General features: G+C 43.0%; 2 protein-coding genes across 5 annotated transcripts; one reads left to right on the forward strand and one right to left on the reverse strand.

The window, feature by feature from the left end:
* Positions 1 to 147: 147 nt before the first annotated feature.
* On the forward strand, positions 148 to 8757 carry OARD1 (O-acyl-ADP-ribose deacylase 1). Of its 4 annotated transcripts, none has more exons than XM_054025064.1 (6): positions 148 to 223; positions 861 to 929; positions 2559 to 2703; positions 3989 to 4047; positions 5153 to 5265; positions 7624 to 8757. In XM_054025064.1, the coding sequence occupies exons 2-6, from the start codon at positions 894 to 896 to the stop codon at positions 7724 to 7726; spliced, it is 456 nt and encodes a 151-aa protein (XP_053881039.1). In that variant the 5' UTR covers positions 148 to 223; positions 861 to 893; the 3' UTR covers positions 7727 to 8757. The 4 variants fall into 4 exon arrangements, with proteins under 4 accessions (XP_053881039.1, XP_053881038.1, XP_053881041.1 ...); XM_054025063.1 differs by lacking the exon at positions 148 to 223 and adding an exon at positions 259 to 361; XM_054025066.1 differs by lacking the exon at positions 148 to 223 and adding an exon at positions 381 to 421.
* Positions 8758 to 10483: 1726 nt separating this feature from the next.
* APOBEC2 (apolipoprotein B mRNA editing enzyme catalytic subunit 2) lies at positions 10484 to 20432 on the reverse strand. Its single transcript, XM_054025060.1, has 3 exons — positions 20132 to 20432; positions 11295 to 11843; positions 10484 to 10702 (listed from the first exon to the last, which is right to left on the reverse strand). The coding sequence occupies exons 1-2, from the start codon at positions 20254 to 20256 to the stop codon at positions 11306 to 11308; spliced, it is 663 nt and encodes a 220-aa protein (XP_053881035.1). The 5' UTR covers positions 20257 to 20432; the 3' UTR covers positions 10484 to 10702; positions 11295 to 11305.
* Positions 20433 to 20597: the final 165 nt, after the last annotated feature.

Below are 20597 nucleotides of genomic sequence, written 5' to 3' on the forward strand. Positions count from 1 at the left end.
TCTGCAGGACACGCCCACCCGGCCCGACCTAGCCTAAGCTCTTACGCATGCGCTAAAAATGCTCCGCAGTCGAGGCCGCCAATGATGCGCATGCGCTGATAGACCCCCTTCGCTAGGTGGTCTGCGCATGCGCACATTGATAGGTAAGTCTGGTCTACTTTCCACCGCCGAATGTTCTGGGCTGTTACCATAGAGACGGTGCTCCGCCACTCAGCCTAGATAGGTAAATGGATGGAGGTTGCCATCTTTGATGTCCTACTAGACTGTACCAAGGGAGGGAGGCAGGGAGGGGGCTGTTTAGGAACGGGGTGTACCCACGTCGTGGCCTGTCGTTTGGACTCAACTTGCAGAGGCGTGTCAGGTGCGGGGGGGGCGGTCCGTGCTGGTGGGGTCCCCCGAGGGCGTGGGGGCCGCGCAGGAGGTAGCGGTTGTCCCTGGTGGCCCGTCGAGCGGTCCTGAGGGGGGAGCGTGGAGGGGCCGGACGCGTGGGCTCCCTCCCCCGAGGGGGGGGCTGTCTAGGGCCGGGCGCGTGGGCTCCCCCCCACACACACTCCCTCCCCCAGTGGCTCTGTAGGCAGGCTCCTCGGTGGGCCTTGAGCATGGTAGCTGTGTGCGACTGTCTGCCCTGCACCCCAGTGCCACCAGCCTGGGGCCCTGGGGCCCTTGAGCCTGCTTGATGCAGACTGATTTGGGGGGGGGCGTTATTCCCTCGGGAAATACCTGCTTGCTCCTGCCTAGTGGCACATCCCCTGGGGGAGGTTTGCTTCTTACACTCCTGGTTGTCCGGCCTAGTTCTGTATACTTAGTATCGCTTCTCTTGAAAGGCTTAATAATCATGTTTCTTTTCTTTAACCTTGCAGCAGAAGAAATCCTGGAAATAGCCTCACGTTACCATGGCCAGTCCCCCCTCCAGGGATCAGGCAGACCGAGTACGTAGAAAATTAACTGTTTAATGCAGGTTCCTGCTATTAAATACCCCAGTTTTTATCAAAGGAGCAGCCGTGTTAGTCCGTATCCGCAAAAAGAACAGGAGTACTTGTGGCACCTTAGAGACTAACAAATTTATTAGAGCATAAGCTTTCGTGGGCTACAGCCCACTTCTTCGGATGCATATAGAATGGAACATATATTGAGAAGATATGTATACACACAGAGGGCATGAACAGGTGGGAGTTGTCTTACCAACTCTGAGAGGCCAATTAAATAAGTGGAAAAAAAACTTTTGAAGTGATAATCAAGCTAGCCCAGTACAGACAGTTTGATAAGAAGTGTGAGAATACTTACAAGGGGAGATAGATTCAGTGTTTGTAATGGCTCAGCCATTCCCAGTCCTTATTCAATCCTAAATTGAGTGTATCTAGTTTGCATATCAATTCCAGCTCAGCAGTCTCTCGTTGGAGTCTGTTTTTAAAGTTTTTCTGTTGTAAGATAGCTACCCACACTTATCAAACTGTCTGTACTGGGCTATCTTGATTATCACTTCAAAAGTTTTTTTCTTCTGCTGCTACTGATAGCTCATCTCAATTGATTGGCCTCTTACAATTGGTATGCGTACTTCCACTTTTTCATGTTCTCTGTATGTATAAATATCTTCTGTCTGTGTGTTTCACTCTATGCATCTGAAGAAGTGAGCTGTAGCCCACAAAAGCTTAGCAAATTTATTTCAGCATAGTCTCTAAGGTGCCACAAGTACTCCTGTTCTTTTTTCCCAGTTTTTATCCTAACTCAAGCAGTGACATTTTCCTCCTAATAAAGTTTTCCAATTGGCATATGCTCTAGAGTTGTGATGTAAGAATATTTGGTTCTGGGGCATGGTTATTTTTGGGAAGTGGCAGTCTGACTACATCAGTGGCCAACAACTGGTGAATTCCGATTGACTGGTCAATTCTGTAGCATTTGACAGTAGATCACGATCTCCGGCTGCTAAAAGTCCAGTGGCACAGCAGGGCTAAGGCAGGCTCCCTGCCTGCTCCGGGCCCACGCCACTCCCAGAAGCAGCCAGCACACCTCTGTGTCCCTGGGCGGTGGGGGAGGCAGGGGTCTCTGTGCACTACTCCTGCCTGCAGGCACCACTCCTGCAGCTCCCATTGGCAGGGAACAGGGAACTCCCCTGGGGCTCAGGCTTTGGTTCCCCCTCCTAGGGTCATGTAGTAATTTTTGTTGTCAAAAGGGGGTCACTGTGCAATGAAATTTGAGAACCCCTGTGTACATCAACCCAAAGCACAGTTTAGCCCAATGCTGTTTACTTTAATAAATTACTGCCCCATTCAATATGTTTGCACTAATTCAACCATACCAGTCCAGTTTTCTTTAATTTAGACTGTTTTTTCATAAAATGAACTGATCACAAATCATGTAGGTTTTGCAAATGACCTATAGGAAAGGCTGTGCAACACATTCATTCATTTGTAAACAGTGTCTCAGTCTAGTCTCCTGTCCACTATACCATCCTGCTTTGGTTAACTCCATTTTTTTTCTTCCTTATGTGATTCTGAACATTGACGGTGGACCAAAGTTCATTTCTCTCATTCAACTCCTATTTGTTTGTTCTTTTTCAGATCAGGTACATAAAAGGGGACCTTTTTACTTGCCCCAGAACGGACTCATTGGCTCACTGCATCAGTGAGGACTGTCGCATGGGCGCTGGGATAGCTGTCCTATTTAAGAAAAAGTTTGGTGGCGTACAGGAGCTGTTGGATCAGCGTGAGTGATGTCTGTGGGGAGGGGAGGCTACTATAGTCCATGTGCAAGCCTGAGCCTCTAGCAGTAGTCCATGTTTACCGAAGGTATTTATAGAACACCAGTCACAGTAGTATCTAGGCACTGATTCTAGGACTGGCCATACTGGATCTTTATACATTTGCTGTGAACTATTTGAGGCAGGGACGTGATCCACTTCTGCATTTGTACAGTGCCTAGCACAGCAAGCCCCTGAGCCTGACCATGGTTTCTGGGCTGCCATAGTATAAAGAATAATGAGACCCTCAACTTTTATGCTCCCTGGTGTTGTTTACAGGGAGAATTTTTGGTACTTAACTTCCAGTTAAAGAGGAGACCAGACAGAAAAGCCAACTGCCCGTGTATGTTGGTATTTAAATTTGACCTGTTTCCATCTCACTAATTAATGGGATTCCAGTGGGATAGAGTTCACAACTCACTGATATAAATAAGTTACCGTAGAACCTCAGAGTTACGAACGCCAGAGTTAAGAACTGCCCAGTCAACCACACACCTCATTTGGAACCAGAAGTACCCAATCAGGCAGTAACAGAGACCAGGGCGGGAAAAGGGCAAGTACAGTACTGTGTTAAACGCAAACTACTAAAAAATAGAGGGAAAGCAGCATTTTTCTTCTGCTTAGTAAAGTTTCAAAGTTGTTTTAAGTCAATGTTCAGTTGTAAACTTTTGAAAACACACCTGTAACATTTTGTTCAGAGTTACGAACGTTTCAGAGTTGCGAACAACCTCGCTTCCCGAGGGGTTCATAACTCTGAGGTTCTACTATAGTTCATGCATCTGCTGCAGCCCTGGTTTAGCAGTAGTCAGTTAACTGCAAGATTGGGTTAGCCCACCTGCAACACATTTGAAAAAGCAACATGAGGGTAGCAGCAACAACAGAAAAAGCTAAAAACCGAGGGCTTATCCACACTATGGCACTACAGCTGCAACTGTAGCACTGTAACGTAGATACTTCCTACAGCGATGGAAGGGGGATTTCTGTCACTATACCTAATCCACCTCTCCAAGAGGTAGACCAAAGATGCTGAGCATTAGGTCGATCTAATTATGGTGCTCAGATATTTTCACACACTGAATGACAATGTCTCTGATCTTTTAATTATTTGTAAAAAATAGTTTTGTTTTAGAAAATTCTTTAACATCTGTTAATTCATTTCTAATCTATTCAGCAGGAGTTGGGAGAATCAGCGGTGAATTGTAAAATTTTAAACAAAATTAATGTCAATGCTGTGTTTCACTTTTGTTTTAGAGAAGAAGTCAGGAGAGGTGGCCGTTCTGAAAAGAGATGACAGATATATATATTACCTGGTAAGAGAGGGGTGAGAGTCAGGGGTTTGTTATAACTGAGCCCCACCTCAGTTTGCATTGATTGGAAGAGAGGTTTTTCTCTAGATTCTCAACAGACATCTCAGCCTTTTAAATAAAGACACAGATTATGAGGACAAGCCAAGCTAGATTTTTCTTTCAGAACTAAACTCAATACAGCTTCCTACCAACAAGTAATTGAAGTACATTTGAATAGCACATTTCATTTGTGGAAGTTACTGTCTGACAATTGTTCAGTACCCTTTATGTGCAGTGTTGAGGTGTGCTGGCAGGGTAGTGGGGAGATTCTTGTGCTGCTGCCATCCTGCAGTTCAGTGGTTGAATGTCTCAGTCTCAGGAATGTTGATCTGGTCACCTTCATAATTTGCTTTAAAATGTAAAAGCATACAAATACAAATGCACACGCATTTTGATACTTTTTTTTTAGTTCACTGAACTAACTGCTAAAACTTACTCTCTAAATCCTGGGATGTGATTTCTCCACCTTCTCATTCTCTTAAACTATAGGTAATTCCCATTGACCCATATCCTGCTGGTCATGTGAAAACTGGGCCCCTGGTTGTTACACTTGTGCTGAAAAAGCCTCTCTAGCATGCTGCAATGGGAAAAGTCTGCTTTTCCACTCCCTGCCTGAAGTGTGGTGTTTATGCTTTAAACAGTTTGTTTGAAACAGGAGCTGCTTGTTTTTTTTCAACAGCTTCCATGAAAGAATTATTCAAAATATTGCTCAACTGTGTGAGACAGATGTAAGCATAACCCCAGCATTTGGTAATGAGAGAGATTGCAGTTTATCTTTTGACAGGAAAATGTTTAAGGAAAACAATCTGGTTTGGAGAAAAACACTATTGCCTTTTAGAAATGCAGTATTTAGTGCCCTGACCTGCTGTGTCATGTGGCACAATTGCAACTAAATATCTAAATGGTAATAGTTGTACATCTTATATTGAAATAACTAGTTGAGTCCAGTCATCATATACTAAGAGGTAGTAGATTAGTAAATTGTGGCCTGGATTTTGGTAGAGTTAAGGAGAAAATAGCTTGTGCCATTGTTGCTAATGCACTGTTGAACTTTTTAATTTGTACACAGATTACGAAGAAGAAAGTCTCCCACAAACCAACATATGAGAATATGCAAAAGAGTTTAGAAGCCATGAAAACTCATTGTTTGAACAACGGGGTTACTGACATTTCCATGCCTAGGTAAGGGAATCGGAGACTAGAAAGTAAACATTTAATTGTCCCTTGGGCAGAATGGATATTTTAGGAAGTGACCATTTACTATGAAATAAAGGGTTAAATGCCTACTCTTAATATTGTTATGTTCTGTTTGGGTTGTACAGTTGAAATCTGATCACAAATGAAGTGAGTTCTGTGGCCAGCACATAGGCCTAGTTATTTCTGTATTTTTGACTGCATTAAGTTAATTTCAGATAAAATTAGTTAGTGTTGGGCCAAACTGTAGCTGCTTGAAATTGCTGAAATATCAAAGTTGCAACATAATGGGGAATGGCTTACGGCACCTTATTCAGCAACATATTGAGTGCCTGTATATGTCTAGCTAGGACCCAGTCCCGTCGTTAATTTAAAACAAGCCTGGGACTAAACTAGGATGGAGAGAGAGGAGCTTATTTCAGCTTTAATTAGGGCCCAGTTCTCCTGCACATACACTTTACACTAATTTAATGGTAGATTGTTTGGAAAGGCTGCAGGACAATGCATAGAGATTCCAAGCTCTTTTAAGGGAATCTGGAACTCTGTCCCTTTTTTACTTCTGCAGTGTGTAGAGACTGCTGGAGAGCACTGTGCCGTTGGGACAGCATATGCTGTATTTAGGTTCGTTTGGTACATAAAGATATAATGGAGAATGAATTTGTAGTATTCTGAAGCAGAGCATCTATAACTTACTGAAGTGCTGAATCCTATTGAGGAAATGCTTGATAAGTCTAGGCCCCCAAGCAGATTATCACTGCATGTTTGGTCTTGTGACTTACTCAGATCACTGGCTCACCAGTAGTTGTATTCATAGCTTACATCTTATCCTTCTTTTTAGCACCAAATTTGCTGCTTTTTCACACCGGTCTTGTGAGATCTTACTTTCAAAGGGACCTTAAAATCGAAGTTACATACACAAGGTTCTAGGCAGTAATTTACTCTCTTTTAGTTAACCTTTGGTACAGCATTTTGAAGATGTGCAGTGCCCAGGAACTGTTCACGTTGTAAGTTGGTTGTCCCACAGAGCAATGCATGAAACAGGTCATCAGATACCTTCTCAACAAGGACAAATGCAAAGTACTCCACTTAGGAAGGAACAATCAGTTGCACACATACAAGATGGGAAATGACTGCCTACGAAAGAGTACTGCAGAAAGGGATCGGGGGGTATTAGTGGACCACAAGCAAGTCAACAGTGTAACATTGTTGCAAAAAAAGTGAACATCATTCTGGGATGTATTAGCAGGAGCATTGGAAGCAAGACACAAGTAATTCTTCCACTCCACTCCGCGCTGACTAAGCCTCAACTGGAGTATTGTGTCCAGTTATGGGCACAACGTTTCAGGGAAGATGTGGACAAATTGGAGAAAGTCCAGAGCAACAAAAATGATTAAAAGCCTAGAAAACATGACCTATAAGGGAAGATTGAAAAAAAAATTGGGTTTGTTTAGTCTGGAAAAGAGAAGACTGAGAGGGGACATAAGTTTTCAAGTACATAAAATGTTGTTAGGAGGAGGAGGGAGAAATTGTTCTTAACCTCTGAGGATAGGACAAGAAGCAATGGGCTTAAATTGCAGCAAGGGAGGTTTAGATTGGACATTAGGAAAAACCTTTTAACTGCCTGGGTGGTTATGCACTGGAATAAATTGCCTAGGAAGGTTGTGGAATCTCCATCACTGAAGATTTTTAAGAGCAGGTAAGACAAACACTTGTCAGGGATGGTCTATATAATACTTAGTCCTGCCATGAGTGCAGGGGGCTGCACTAGATGACCTCTTGAGGTCCCTTCCAGTCCTATGACTCTCAGCCCATCTGAGAGAAGTGTGTGTTTGTTTTTTTTCTCTCCCTTCGCTCGGGCCAATGAGTTGTAATTGGAGTAATTTCACTTTCACATTCTTTTCATAGATTTTAATAAAGACCATTCCATCATCTAGCCTGACCTGTATAACACAGGCCAAAAGAATGTCACCCAATTAGTCATCTGTTGTGCCCAATAACTTGTTTGACTAAAGCATATCTTGCAGAAAGGCATCCAGTCTTGACTGGAAGCCATGAAGAGATGGAAAATCCACCACTTCCCTTGTAAATTTATTCCAATGAATGACCACTGTCACTTGATATCTTTTTTTTTTTAAACACCTTATTTCTAACTCCAGCTTCTGTGGTTTTAACTTCCGTTGGTTCTTGCTATGCCTTAAAAAGTACCCAGTATTTTTCCCTTGAGAAGGTACTTACACCCTCTAATCAAGTCCTTTCTCAATCTTTTTGTGCACTTGTTTGTGAGCTTTACAACATACTCAGTCAGAAACAGCTCATCACAGCCACTTTGGTGTCTTTATTTTCCAGGATCGGATGTGGACTTGACCGTCTGGAATGGGATAAGGTTTCAGCGCTACTTGAGGAAGTGTTTGAGGACACGGACATTAAGATCACAGTTTATGCTCTCTGAACAAAGATGCCTTATGGAGATGATTGTTGATTTCCCTTGCTGTAGATTCAGGTGGCATGGGAATTGATTTGGAGAAAAAGCTGTGTGTGAAGCAGAGCCCATCTCCTCTTTGAGGAATAATTTACCATTAGGTTTTTCCCAATGGCAGGCAGTTGCTTCCAGAGAACCGGCTGGTTTGGAATGTGTTGATCAGAGTTCCAGAATGAAGTATCTAGTGTAAACCTTCAGGTTTATATATATCCCTCAGGGATCCTTGCCTGTGAGTCACATAGCCAACCACCAGATGTCACTGTTCCTCCACTCTTCAGAATACCCATCTGCTTGTAAAGAAATCTTTTCTTACTGTGGTGGTTTGTGTGTGTGGAAGTTTGAGGTAGTTTGGCACTTTTTAAAATATTCCAAATCTTTGAATTTAAGAGTTATATGTATCTGTTTATTGTGTTGTTTCAGATAATGAAGTGAATAATTGTGGAGATCTGCTATTTAATTTAAAACAGTACAGTGTTCAGCTCAGACATGCAGATTTCCTTTGTTCTTTTAGTTATTAAAAATTAAAGTATTATCTTTTCAAAACATAAGTGAGGTTTCCTGCTTTTATCAGGAGTGTGTCTCTTAAGCATCATGCTATAAAGTCTCAAGTACATACTTTTTTAACTCTTGCTATTGAACCAGAGTGCAACCCCTGTGTAAACCCAACTATGTTCACATTTCTCTCTGCCTTCTATATGAAGGCTGAACCTCTCAAGGGAACATAAGTGTATGGGGCAAAGATTCCTAGGAGGTTCATTTTGCCCCACATAGTTGGTACAAGTATCAGCATGCAAGTGTTCTGAGAGACCACATGTGAATGGGCTAGTACGATATAAAGTGGGCTTAGCATTAAATGCATGTATAGGTTTTCATCTTTACTTTTCATCTAAGGGATTTATAGACTGCTAGTCATTGTGGGGTCTAAGTGTCATTCTGTTTCTACATCTGGCATTGCTAAACAGCAATGAACAAATCATTAATAAATAGCATATTGAATCTAGCAGGCCAGCAAAAGATAGTCCATTACTTTGTGGTGGTCAGTAAACTTCAGATGGAACATCTTTTTTTTTTTTTTCTTCCCCCTTCACATCCTTACAGTGACTTACCAGGTCTCTTTCTGCAGCATTTGGTTCAAAGGTTATAATTCTGCTGATTTTAGAACCTTGTGCTGAAGTGCTCTACCATATACTCTTAGTACTTGTAGTATGTTTTACTTCCGATCTTGTCCACAGTGACTAATCTGATTTATTTTTAGGAGGCCCATTACTATAGTAACTGAGTGCCGGAGTATAGGAATTCTAGCATAAAGTAGAATCCCTAATATCTTCTTTTTATCCATGTAATATATGTAAACCCTTCTCTATTCAGAAGCTACTAATTGCTTGTGTTGTGGGAGATCCTTTGCATAATTGATGGAGCTCTGCAAATCCCCTTCTCTAATCTTTAAAGGCCTCATCTTGTTACTCTCCTCCTTTTCAGTTGAAAATGATTGAATCTTTGCAGATCATGAATATCACTCTTTAATTTGTTAGAGGGGTCGCAACTGGGTGATTCTGTCCTTCCACTCTTGTGTGTATTTGTAACACCTTAAAAACGCAACGCCCACATGATTTGTTGACTGCCCTTTTGTCCCTTGTAAAGTTGTTTTTGGTGTATAATTTCTGTAGCCAAACAAGGAAATAACTTTTTAAAGGATTGAGTTCGACAAATAGAAACTTGGATTTAGGTTTTTGTATCTTGTCTAAATCTGGTAACAAACACAAACAGTAAATCAATAGCAACTATTTTTGTCTGCTCTGAAAGGTGATGGTTTCTTATCACTATTCATGTTCTTTGTATCGAAGGCTTTGGCTAGGGTTTGGTGCCAGTGGGACACTGACATGTAAAACTGTTGGCCATACTTGCATTTTCCTCCTCTCTTACCTTCCTATGGTCCTCTGTTCCTTTTGATATTGCTTGGTGCTGTTGATACAGAAACGACGGTGAGTCAGAAATTTAGCTGGAAGTGTGATCCCCATGTGATTCAGCATCTTGGCTGACCAGCCTCCCTGTGGACTTTCCACTCATTCTGTGTAGGCTTTATCTGAGACATCACATGCCCAGATTTTTCTCTCAGTTCACCTCACACTCATGCTGGTTCTGGAAATGTCTTTGTACCTGGGAATTCTCCCTTCCTATTGCACTGTACTTTCTCAAGTGTGAAACATTTCATGGATGGGTTGTAAGGCCATGGTACTTCCCTGTCAGATTAAATGTACTAGCCCCTGTGTGGAGAAGGAGATGGGGGTGGAATCACGGCTGCTGTGAGTTTCTGCAGTGGCTACCAATTTATTTAACTCCTTTGCCCTTCCCAGTTTTATAGCATGAGCATCTCATAGGCCAAGGGGAGAAGACAAATACTTGAGGCATTCAGAATGTCACCAGAAGGCTCCAGCATATTGCCTGTAACTGTCTAGAACTGTTAGCCCCAGCCCCCTCATTGATCTTTGGATTATCTATACATGGTGGAAAATGAATAATTTTATTTTCTATATACCTATGTGTTTTTTGTCTTTGAAAAAGGTCCTCAGCATTTATAAGACACTTATCGAATTTGCAGCCTTGATCTAAGGTGAGGTTTTTTTTACTCTAAAGCTGCCCCAATATGTGGGGCTTGCTCTCTCTCCTCTCAGTCCACTGAAGTCCATTGCACTCATGTCGTTAAGCACAGCACACAGCCTTTTCCTGTCCTGTTAACAAAGAGAGTACAAGTTTATTTTAAAAATTAAACAATGTCTAAATGCTACATGGTAAATGTAGTTTGAGTCCATCAGGGCCATGTCTGCTAAAGGTTTTTGTTGCATCCTGCCTGACTCAAAGCAGCTCTGAAAAGCTGAAGGCGTGTCAGATGTCCAAGTCTGTTTTGCCTGTCTCTCCACTGGTTGACAGATCTCTTACAAGCTGGCCCTGGAGAGATGAGAGAGAGAGAGAGACATGTTACCAGCTTCTGATGTTTCCGGGCTTTGTTGCTCAAAATTAGTTATGGACTCCTCAATCTTTGTGTATGGCAGAAGGGAAGATATACTATAATATACCTCCTTTGATATTTTTCTAGGGGACTAGAACCACTACCGCCTCTTCTTTCCAGTTCCATTAAATGTGCAAACATCATCCACCTAGATAAGAACGTTCTTACTATATCTAATGACCCTCCCCTTTGTTTCCTAATGAAAAGTGATTTGGGGTGGAGGGGTGACATTCCTAGAGGTACTGACAAGTCCCTGCGAGGAGGAGAGCTCAGTATGCCTCTACATGCCCTATAGTGGCTGTATTGAGTGGGGAAGATCACACTAATGGATTGCTAGCTGCAGTGGGTAAGGTACTACTAAGGCGAAGTTCACGATGCTCATGTACTGTCAGACCTAGGCAGAGCTGGAGTCACAGATGGCAGTGACAGTCCCCTTAAAAGCCTCTCTTTCTGCCTTAAGACATACAGAAACAGAGATGAGTCTGTCCACCATTAAAGCAAGAAGCTAAATGAGCAAACTGAAATCCTCACTGGCATGGGCCTCAGTGCAAAACCTCTGATAACTTCTCTTCGTAATACAGGAAGTTCTCTTGAATGTCCTCCCAGGGTTCGAAGGCCTTTGCCTCTCCTTCTTCCTGCTCCGCAAAGTTCTGCCAGATATACTCAAAGTCTTGAGGCTTCATAATCTTCAGTTTGCATCCAGATGCCTTCAGTTTCTTCAGGGCAGCCTGCATCTCCGGCTCCTCCCACATGAAGAGGCGGCTTACCAGGATGGAGAGGCGCAGGTTCTTGTTCTTCTGCAGTATCTGTGCTATCCGGTCAGCACAGGGCACGCAGGGGCTGGAGGAGACATACCAGGTGACGTTGTAGCGTAGGTTGGGATCACATGTGGGCAAGATGTTATTGAAGAAAGCATCTTCAGCATGGACTGCTGCATGCTCATCCTCCAGATAACCCCGAAAGCTCCCCGACTCTTTGCCTTGGGTCTCCACAACATAACATAGGAAGGTCTTGTTCCTGCCCGAGCTGTATTCCACGTTTCTGAACTGGAATTTGAAAAAGAAGGCTGGGAAGCGCTCCCTATGGAGAGGGGGAAGAGCAAGAGAAATGCCTTAGTGTTACAATGTATCCTATAATAACACATAGCCTTTCAACAGCAGCTCAACCAGAGATCTTTAGAAATGTTTGTCAAGCCTCACCCCCTCCCTGCCACCCTGAGAGTGGAAATATAAGTACCATATTTTACTGATGGGGGAAAACAAGTCAAAGACCTTGTGACTTGTGCAAGACTCCCAACCAGTCAGTAGCAGAAATGGAATGGAGAATTAGGGCACTGGACAGGAACTCAGAAATCCTGGGTTCAGTTCCTCAGCTCAGCCACAGACTTCCTGTGTGATTTTGGGCAACTCACTTAATCTACTGCGTGCCTTGGTTCTTCACCTGCAAACTAGGGACTATACCTCCTACCTCCCTGGGTGCTGTAAAGATCAAAAATTTAATTGTTGTGAGGTGCTCAGATAGTTTAGTCATTAAGGCCATATAATTACATAGATAGGAATAGAAGCTTGGAGTTTTGGCTCCCAACCCCATATTGTCTCTGCCTGGCTTCTTTGGGTTATGTTTGCTGCATCTATCCACACTGCAAATCTCGGTATATTTGCTATTAGAGTATTTCAAGACTGCTTGGCACAAGGAGTGACTTTCTTTAAGCTACTTCGGCGTGTTATTTGAATATGTCTATTTTTTACTGCTGCAGGAAGCAGGAAAATGACTTCCCTGGACACAGGTCTGCTAGAGCACTTCAGATCTGAGCTGCACACGTCCCATTCCAATGTGAAGCCCCTCCACAGCTCTGCCAGTGCCCTTTAATGGTAGTCTACAGTACCCTTAGAGTCCAGAACTCTGGTCTATTAACTCTCCTCCATCTAGATTGACGCTCTTCTGAACAGCGGCTGATGACTGGCTAGTACTAGCATATAAATGGCAAGCTTGTGCACACACTGATGCAAGCGTACTTCAGTCCTGGTGGTTAGCCTGCTGTTCTAGTTCTGGTCCTCTAACATCAATTGTGTTGTGGTTTTGTTGAATGCGGATATAGGAGACTAAATCTAGCCCTGGTATAAATCAGTGCATCTCCCCCTGCAGTCATTGTGAACTGTTCCTCCCCTGGTTTCCAAATGAATCTAATCTCAGTGATTTGTCACCTCTGAGATGAATTTGCTTGTGGTCTTTTTTCAGATCGGGATGTTCCCTGGAATTGTTTAGGGAGTTATATTTAGTTCCCTAAAACGCTGCAGCCCTGGTACCTCTGACACTTACCATTTAAGAGGGGAGGGATGACATTCAAGATGTGACTGTGACCTCCTGCTTGGGACCCCATTTTGCTAAGGGCTTACATACATCTAGTCCAGTGGTTCTGAAACTGGGGTTCGTGAACCCCTGGGGGTTCACAAAATGTTACAGGGGGTTCTCAGGAAAAAATTCCCTAATGGCGGACAGAGCTGTCCCTAGGGATCCCAAGCAGCACTTTGCCAGCAGCCCAGAGCCCCTGGACTTCCAAGAGAAAACCAGATCAAAGCAAGCATATCTATCACACTGAGGAGATTTAAACTTCAAGACTCCTTATAAGAAATGGAAAGAAAGGTGGATATTTTTTGCTGTTTTTAAAATTAAATAGGCAGCTAGTATTGTTTTTAAAATTATTATCAAGAACAAGTTTAAGCTTTGTTGTAACATGGGTTTTTGCGTGGACAGGTCAAGACCTGAATGCTTGTGTAGGAGGAACTCTGAGTTGGCTTCTTAAATACCTTCATGCTGTTTCACATATGATACTTCGTGATGAAACATAGGAGCCTTGTCTTATAACAGGCTTATTCAAAGTGATACAAGCTACAAAAGTGAGATCTTGGAAGAGAGTTGCCATTTTCATAATGTAATACAAATACTGTAATGATAAATAATAATAAATAGTGTGTAATAAGCATGACATAAAAACAAATTTTATATTTCCAAGATCACTACTTTTATTATTTATACTCTGGTGAAGGAGAAAATCCCTGGAAATATTCATTTTTAGGCGGGGGTTCGCCAGACTTGACATTTTAGTGAAAGGGGTTGACAGGTTGTTAAAGTTTGGGAACCGCTGACCTAGTCAAATGACAGCCCAAACCCTGAATGTTTTATAATGTAACTTAAAGTTCTAGGGCTGCGGTTCAAATAGTGTGGTTCACATTTCCCAATGGTGCTGCTCCGCAGGGTTAGCAACAGTGTGAACTCTGCTATATACCGGCTGCAGGGGGTTAGGGCACTGTGTCCTCGAATCCTGCTCAGAGCCAGTCTGTGCAACACAGTGGTTAAAATGGTGGTGGCTGCCAATGAGGAGTCTGTTGCAAGCGCTGCTGGTACTGCCTGAGCGTGAAGAAAAATAGTCAGGCAGACAAGGCCTCTCCATTTTGACTGAGGAGCAAACACTTCCTACTGTGTTGAAGATGCTTTGGTGACAGGGCAATCATAGAGTATTATAAATATAGTACTGCCGAATAGTACGAGGCCAAGCACAAGCTGAGAAATGTGTAGAACACACAGGGCTTTGATTCTAGTATTGAAAACTGGTGAACATATTTTCATTCAAAATATGAATAAAAAGGAAGAACACTTAAGTCCAGTGCCCTTTGGAGTCAATAGAAAGGCTCCCTCTGACTTCAGTAGACTTTGAATTAGGCCTTCATTGCCTATTTTCATGTGTACTCCAAAAGAAAGGGCCAAAAGGATCAAGGGCTTGTCTAGAAATTTGCACTGATGCAGTTATACCAGTTCAGATGTCTAATGTCGATACGCTGTGCAAGTGCAAGTTCTGTTGTGCCCTGTTGCAATGTGTCTGCATTAGGAGTTTTCACTAATACATATCATTGCAAATTTCCATAATCTAAGCAAGCCCTAACAGACCAAGCAAAGTGACCATCAACATTTCTCCTCTTGGCAATACTTTCTCTTTCTTTCCCCCTAAGAAGATTTAAAGGTACCTTTGTAAGTGAATGGCAAAACTCCCACTGACTTCATCAGGAGCAGGAGCAGTCCATTGTGCTTCCCTCGCATGGCCTAGGTGAAAGTCCTACTCTCTCATTCCTTGAGTCTAAGAAATTGACATTTGTTTGGTAACAGCCAACTTCATGACTTTACCTCTGAGAGAATTAGTCACGCCTTTTAAAAATCAAAAGGTTCCACCCAGCGCTTGTTTCAAAGGCAGGTTTGCAAAGCCACAAGAAATTATTGCATTTTAAAATAAATATATAACAGATATAATCGTCACCTACACATTCATCCCTGATGTAATTCTGCTGACTTCAGTGGAGTTACAGGAGGGGTGAATTATCTCTTTATCTTTTAACGAGTCATTTAATCTGTGAGGGACAGATCCAAAAGCTCTTAAAGTCAATGCAAAGACTCCTATTGACTTCAGAGTGCATTAAATCAGGGCCTCCAACCAGACCTTACAGAAAATCTCTTCCCTATCACATACTAGGCTGGCTGGGATTACCTGGGACGTTAAAGCAAATCTGTTTTCCTGGCAATGTGGAATATACACTAGATCACTTTATTTCCAGTAAAGAAGCCTGTAACAAACCTAAAGAGACTATCCAAGATTGTTCATGGTTGGCTGAGATCTCGGAAACCCTTGCTCATCATGGGTGCGGAGAGTACTAATTAATGAAAAGGGATTGGTTTAAGCCCATCTTGGTCAAAGCGGTGTGGATATTCCAGCACAAATATATCATTTAAACATCTGCAGTGGGAGAACTTAAGTGCTTGTCACAGGACTTGCAGTCCCTGTTCTCAGCAATCAAAAACTGTACCAGGCGTCTCTGACCCCCTATGGCTGTGATATCTATTAGCAAGTGATTCAGCAGGAAAAGAGAAAACCGCATGTACCAAAAGATTGCACATGCTTTGGACCTGTGCCTGTGCGTGGTCTGACCTTTGAGCATTTCAGACACTCATAATAATAAGTAATAATGATACTTTGCATTTCTATAGCATCATTCATCTGAGGAGGTTACAGCACTTTACAAACCATTTGTTAAGCCTCATAATTCATCTCTGAAGTAGCTAAGTAAAGGGGCCTAATGGTAAAGAAGTGGCTGGTTCTCAGGAGACCTGGGTTCTAGTTCTAGCCATGATACTACTAAGTTGCTGTGTGACAATGAACAAATTATTAAACCTGTCTAGGCATCAGTTTCCCCGTGTGTAAAATGAGGACGATCCTATGTATCCATTTTTGAATGAAAGGTGTTGTATAAATGTTATGCCCATTTTACAGATGGGGAAAGCGAAGGGCTCTTGCTTCAAGGTCACATAGAATGTCAGTGGCTGAACCAACCACTAGAACCTAGGAGCTATGGTCTCTGGTTATGTAGGGCCTACACAAAAGCAATGTTTCATGCTCCCTTCACTGGCTCTGTAGCAGCCATTCAGTAACAAACAACTGTGTGGGGCTCATTGATGACAACGGTGCAAGGACTCTCAGATACTGCTCTGTCATGACTGGAGCCTACCACAACCAAGGAAAGGGGGAAGAATTTGCCACTGCATTTCTGTGCTATAGGGATTCTCATTTTCTCCCCAGAGGAATGTAGTGTAAATTAATAGATCATTTTGAATCCCATGAAGTTTACACAGCTGGGCTGAATCTGGCTGTAACATTGAGAAAAGGGTTTTAATGTTCTTAAGTGTAAAGAGCAAATCAGGTTGCCAGCCCCATTTGCAAAGCACAGACTTCTTGGGGCTGCAGGCAGCAGCATCAAACACTTGGCAAGGATCATAAAATGTCCCTAATCCAAGGTCAACAACTGAAATGCTTGAACTGTACACAGTGTAATTGAGCACACACGTTGGGGCATTTGGAGTTGTAAATTCTCTCATTAGCCGGATAACTGGCGCTTTCTGCTGAAATTTTATAAATAACTAGAAAATTCAAACTGGGATCACATCCAACAAAGACACAGAGAAAGAGATTCCCATCGTCAGTCCCAGGACTTCCAAATACAATATCTTAATATGGGCACTGCTTAAACATTAGGGTAAATTTGCTGGATTTTTCAGTTTCTTCTTGAGCATCCTCTATGATCTCCTGTTTTTTTCCTTTGCTTTTCCACTTCTCACGCTTAGGAGCCCAGCACATCAATAATAATCCCAGGTAGACATATCTTCTGCTGGACCTCGTCGGACAGCAAAAGGTAGATCTTTGGGAGCAATCCTCAAATAGCACAGTGATGCTACTCTGAAACCTATAAATACCTTGAGTTTTATGGTCTTAGCTCAGTTCCTAGTGGATGCCCAGTTCCCCGTCCACATCATAAAAGCCACTATAACAGCTGGCACCAATTGTTCCATTTGTTGTCAGTCTCAGTACAGAGGCCAAGGAGTGAAAGACCTTTGGTCTCATGATCTCACCCTGAGAGCTGGTCTCCAGAACAGAGATGAGACCCACTGGTGGAGGGGTGTTGGGGAAACTTTCACCATTCTTGTCCAAAGTTTACCCCTCCTGTAGATAGTAATGCGCAGAGGATAGTCCCCAAGAAGGGCAATCTAGCTAGGGTTGCCAACCCTGCAGGATTGGCCTGGAGTCTCCTGGAATCCTCATCCATCTCCCGGTGACTATTGAATCCAGGAGATTTTAGTAAGATATTTTAAGAAAATGACATTATATCATGTTGTGGGGGGAGGAGGAGGGAATCTCCCGGAATAGCTTCAGTCAGAGTTGGTAAACCTAAATCCAGCACCTCTGACTGGGCCTCTGTAACAGCCATGCAACATCACAGAAATAAAAAAGTGTTGTTGAGGCCACAGGGCCAGATTCTGCCTTGCCACACACCTTGCACAATAAGTTCACCAGTGCAAAATGGGTGTAAATTGAATGGTAGCATTGTACGCCCACTCAGCATTCACTTTGTGTAGGTGAATACCATGACACTGGGTAGGATTTTCAGAAACACTTCACATTGGCCCAACTCTGCTTTCATTGAAGACAATGGTATTGACTTGAAAATCCTACCAAGGGCAAGGCAGTGGAGAATCGGGTCCCAGATGTGGCGCGCTATTTTTAAACCATCAAAAATGACAGAAGACTTTTAAAAGAGATTGTGAGAACAGAAAACAAAATTATTCTCAGGTGAAATCCAGAGAGAAAAACAAGTATTAGAATTTGGGGACGGAACAATTTAATGTAATTATTTTTATCAGAATATCCATTATAGGCAGCAAAGTGACAAGTCAAAATGGCATCTTGTTACTCAACGTGTTTGTTCGCTGTGTATCTTTGAATCACATCTGCTGATTTTTTGGACCAAATGCTTTCACTCGCTGTAGCCCTATGTGGAGGCAATACAGCTGGGGGGAGAGAGCTGGAGTATATCCTGCCTTATGCATCATCATCAGAATTGCCAGCTGAGTTCTGATTGTAGAATCTTTCTGATTAGTGATGATGTAACAGGCAGAAAGGCCACAGCTAGATTTTCAGTTCCTGGATTGAAGTCTGTGTTAAAGGCTGCTGGAAAATAATCACAGTTTAGTTTATTAATTGAGCACATAGACTTGGCAACTTTGGGAGACAATAAATACAGAGCTTGACCATAACATTTTTATAATGGCATGTTTCTGGTTAAGCCACACTTTAAATTATGTATGGTTACATCTAGATAGTACAGTGACTGGCATATTAGAAATGCTTAGGGATGGTAGATTAGACAGACAGATTTTCCTAGCCACGCCTTTCCCTCATATATTATTAATGTATAATCATTTGTCCATTGATTAATCATCATTCCATGCTTGTATTAGCTGTATGGTTTATTGTATTGGGATCTTATAAGGATCCTCTTGTAGGCTGTGCTTTTCAGAAGGGCTCAATACTCAGAACGTGAGCCAGATTTCCCATAGAGCTCATCACCCATTTAGACTCCTAAATAAGTGGCCAGATTTCTAAAAGACCCCCACGTCCAACATGCTGAGCTGTTCGGAAAATCTGGCCCTCAGTGTCCCAGTGGGTGTTGCTGAGTCAGTGCTTTAATTTGTGCCAGGCTGGGCAGTTCATAATCCTGCCACCTCTGGGCTTGCTGCATCAGTTATGAATGTAAAAAAATGGCTTGAGTCCCGGCACCTCTTTCATTACAAATTAAGCACTGTGCTGAGTACTTTTGAAAACTGACTGATGATCTGGTAGCTAAAATGTGGGCTGGGCTTGTTTGACAGTCTGGCCCCAGGGGTGGGTGCTGAGCCCTAGAAAATCTGACCCCTGAGCTCATGTGAAAATCTAGCCCGTATGATCCGTAGCGCGGGCACAACACAGCAGTGAGTATTTTTCAGGGCTGATTCTAGAGTCCCATTATCGGGGGGAAAACGTGGGTATTCTGGGTCCCTATTTAAAAAACAAACAACCTTCCGGGAGTCATGGGGCTCGGTGGATTTTAAGAGTCTAAAAAGTAAAATTTGGCTGCCGGGCCAGTATTTTGCTGTGATTTATAATTTATATAAAGGATGAAGGCTCTCCAATCTGTGGCTGTTCCACTGCTTAACCCTGGATAACTTTGTGCATATTTTGGCCTTTCTGACAATAATGTGGAGCCCCTGAAGATTGTTTGGGGAGGGTGGATGTTGGGGAAGCTCTCACCACTGTTGTCCAGAATCTACCACTCCTGGGGATACTAATGGACAGAGGATAGTCCCCAAGAAGGGCAATCCAGCACCTCTGACTGGGCCTCCGTAACAACCATGCTACTCTGCTGAAGTAAATAGTCTCCTTTGCTTGCCCTTCTCTACCCACACCATTAGCACTGGGGCTGGTATTTTTCCTAACCCAGCAACAGAGGAACTTGCAAACAAGACCCCTTCAAGAAATCAATATTTCAGTATTCTTCAAGGGCCCAATTCTTCCACCCTTACACCAAGTAGTACCTTACTTGATGAGTGATCCCTCTGAAACCAGTGGGACTACTTGCATGTTAAGTGACTTGTCAGCATTGGCAAGAGAGAACTGGTAGAATCAGGCCCATAAATGGATCCAGTGAGTTACAAGCTGATTTGAATCCATCCTACACCTAGGCAGCGAAACTCTCTTCACCAAGCAACTTCACCCTAGCTACAAGTTCAGCTGTAGGAAGAATTGCAACCTGCACAATATAAACAAAGTTCAAAAAATCCCTTTCCAGACTTGCACTGGCCCCAGATTTATCCTTATTTAACCAACGTTAAAACTTCAGGCAGAGATCTCACCCTGGACAGACTGTGTGAGAAGCTAAGTGGAAATGAGTCATCCTGGCTTTCTTTACTCACTGCCTCTTTAAAACTAAACTCTGTGCACTGATCTCTCTTACCCTCCCACGATTTCAAAGGGCGGCAGTTTCTCCAGCTCCTTCTTCTTCTCCTCAGACTCCTCTGCATTTTCAGGCTGCTCCTCACCAGTCTGGGTGTCGCTGGGCTCCTCCTGGTTTTCAGCCATCCTCTTGGATGCTGGTGCACCGGGTTCAGACCACGAGGAAAGAGAGGGAGCAATATTTTGAGACCGGTGCAGGGAGCAGAGACGGGAAAGAGAGAGAAAAAAGGGAGTTGGGAGTTCCAGTCCTAGACGCAGTTGTCGGGAGCTAAATATGGAACAACGCTGCAGTGACACTGACTGGATGGGGTGGTAGAAGGATCCGACAACTCTCAGATATCATCACCCTCCCTCACTTTTGCGAAGGCCTTTTATCAATCTCTCTCACTCCCCTTTTGCCTTTAAAACAAAATGAGGAATTCACTGTGGGCGGGTTAGGGCATGGATGGAAAACCCAGGAAGCAGAA

The sequence above is a fragment of the Malaclemys terrapin genome, chromosome 4 (genome assembly GCF_027887155.1).
Source record: "Malaclemys terrapin pileata isolate rMalTer1 chromosome 4, rMalTer1.hap1, whole genome shotgun sequence".
Lineage (NCBI taxonomy): Eukaryota > Metazoa > Chordata > Testudines > Emydidae > Malaclemys > Malaclemys terrapin.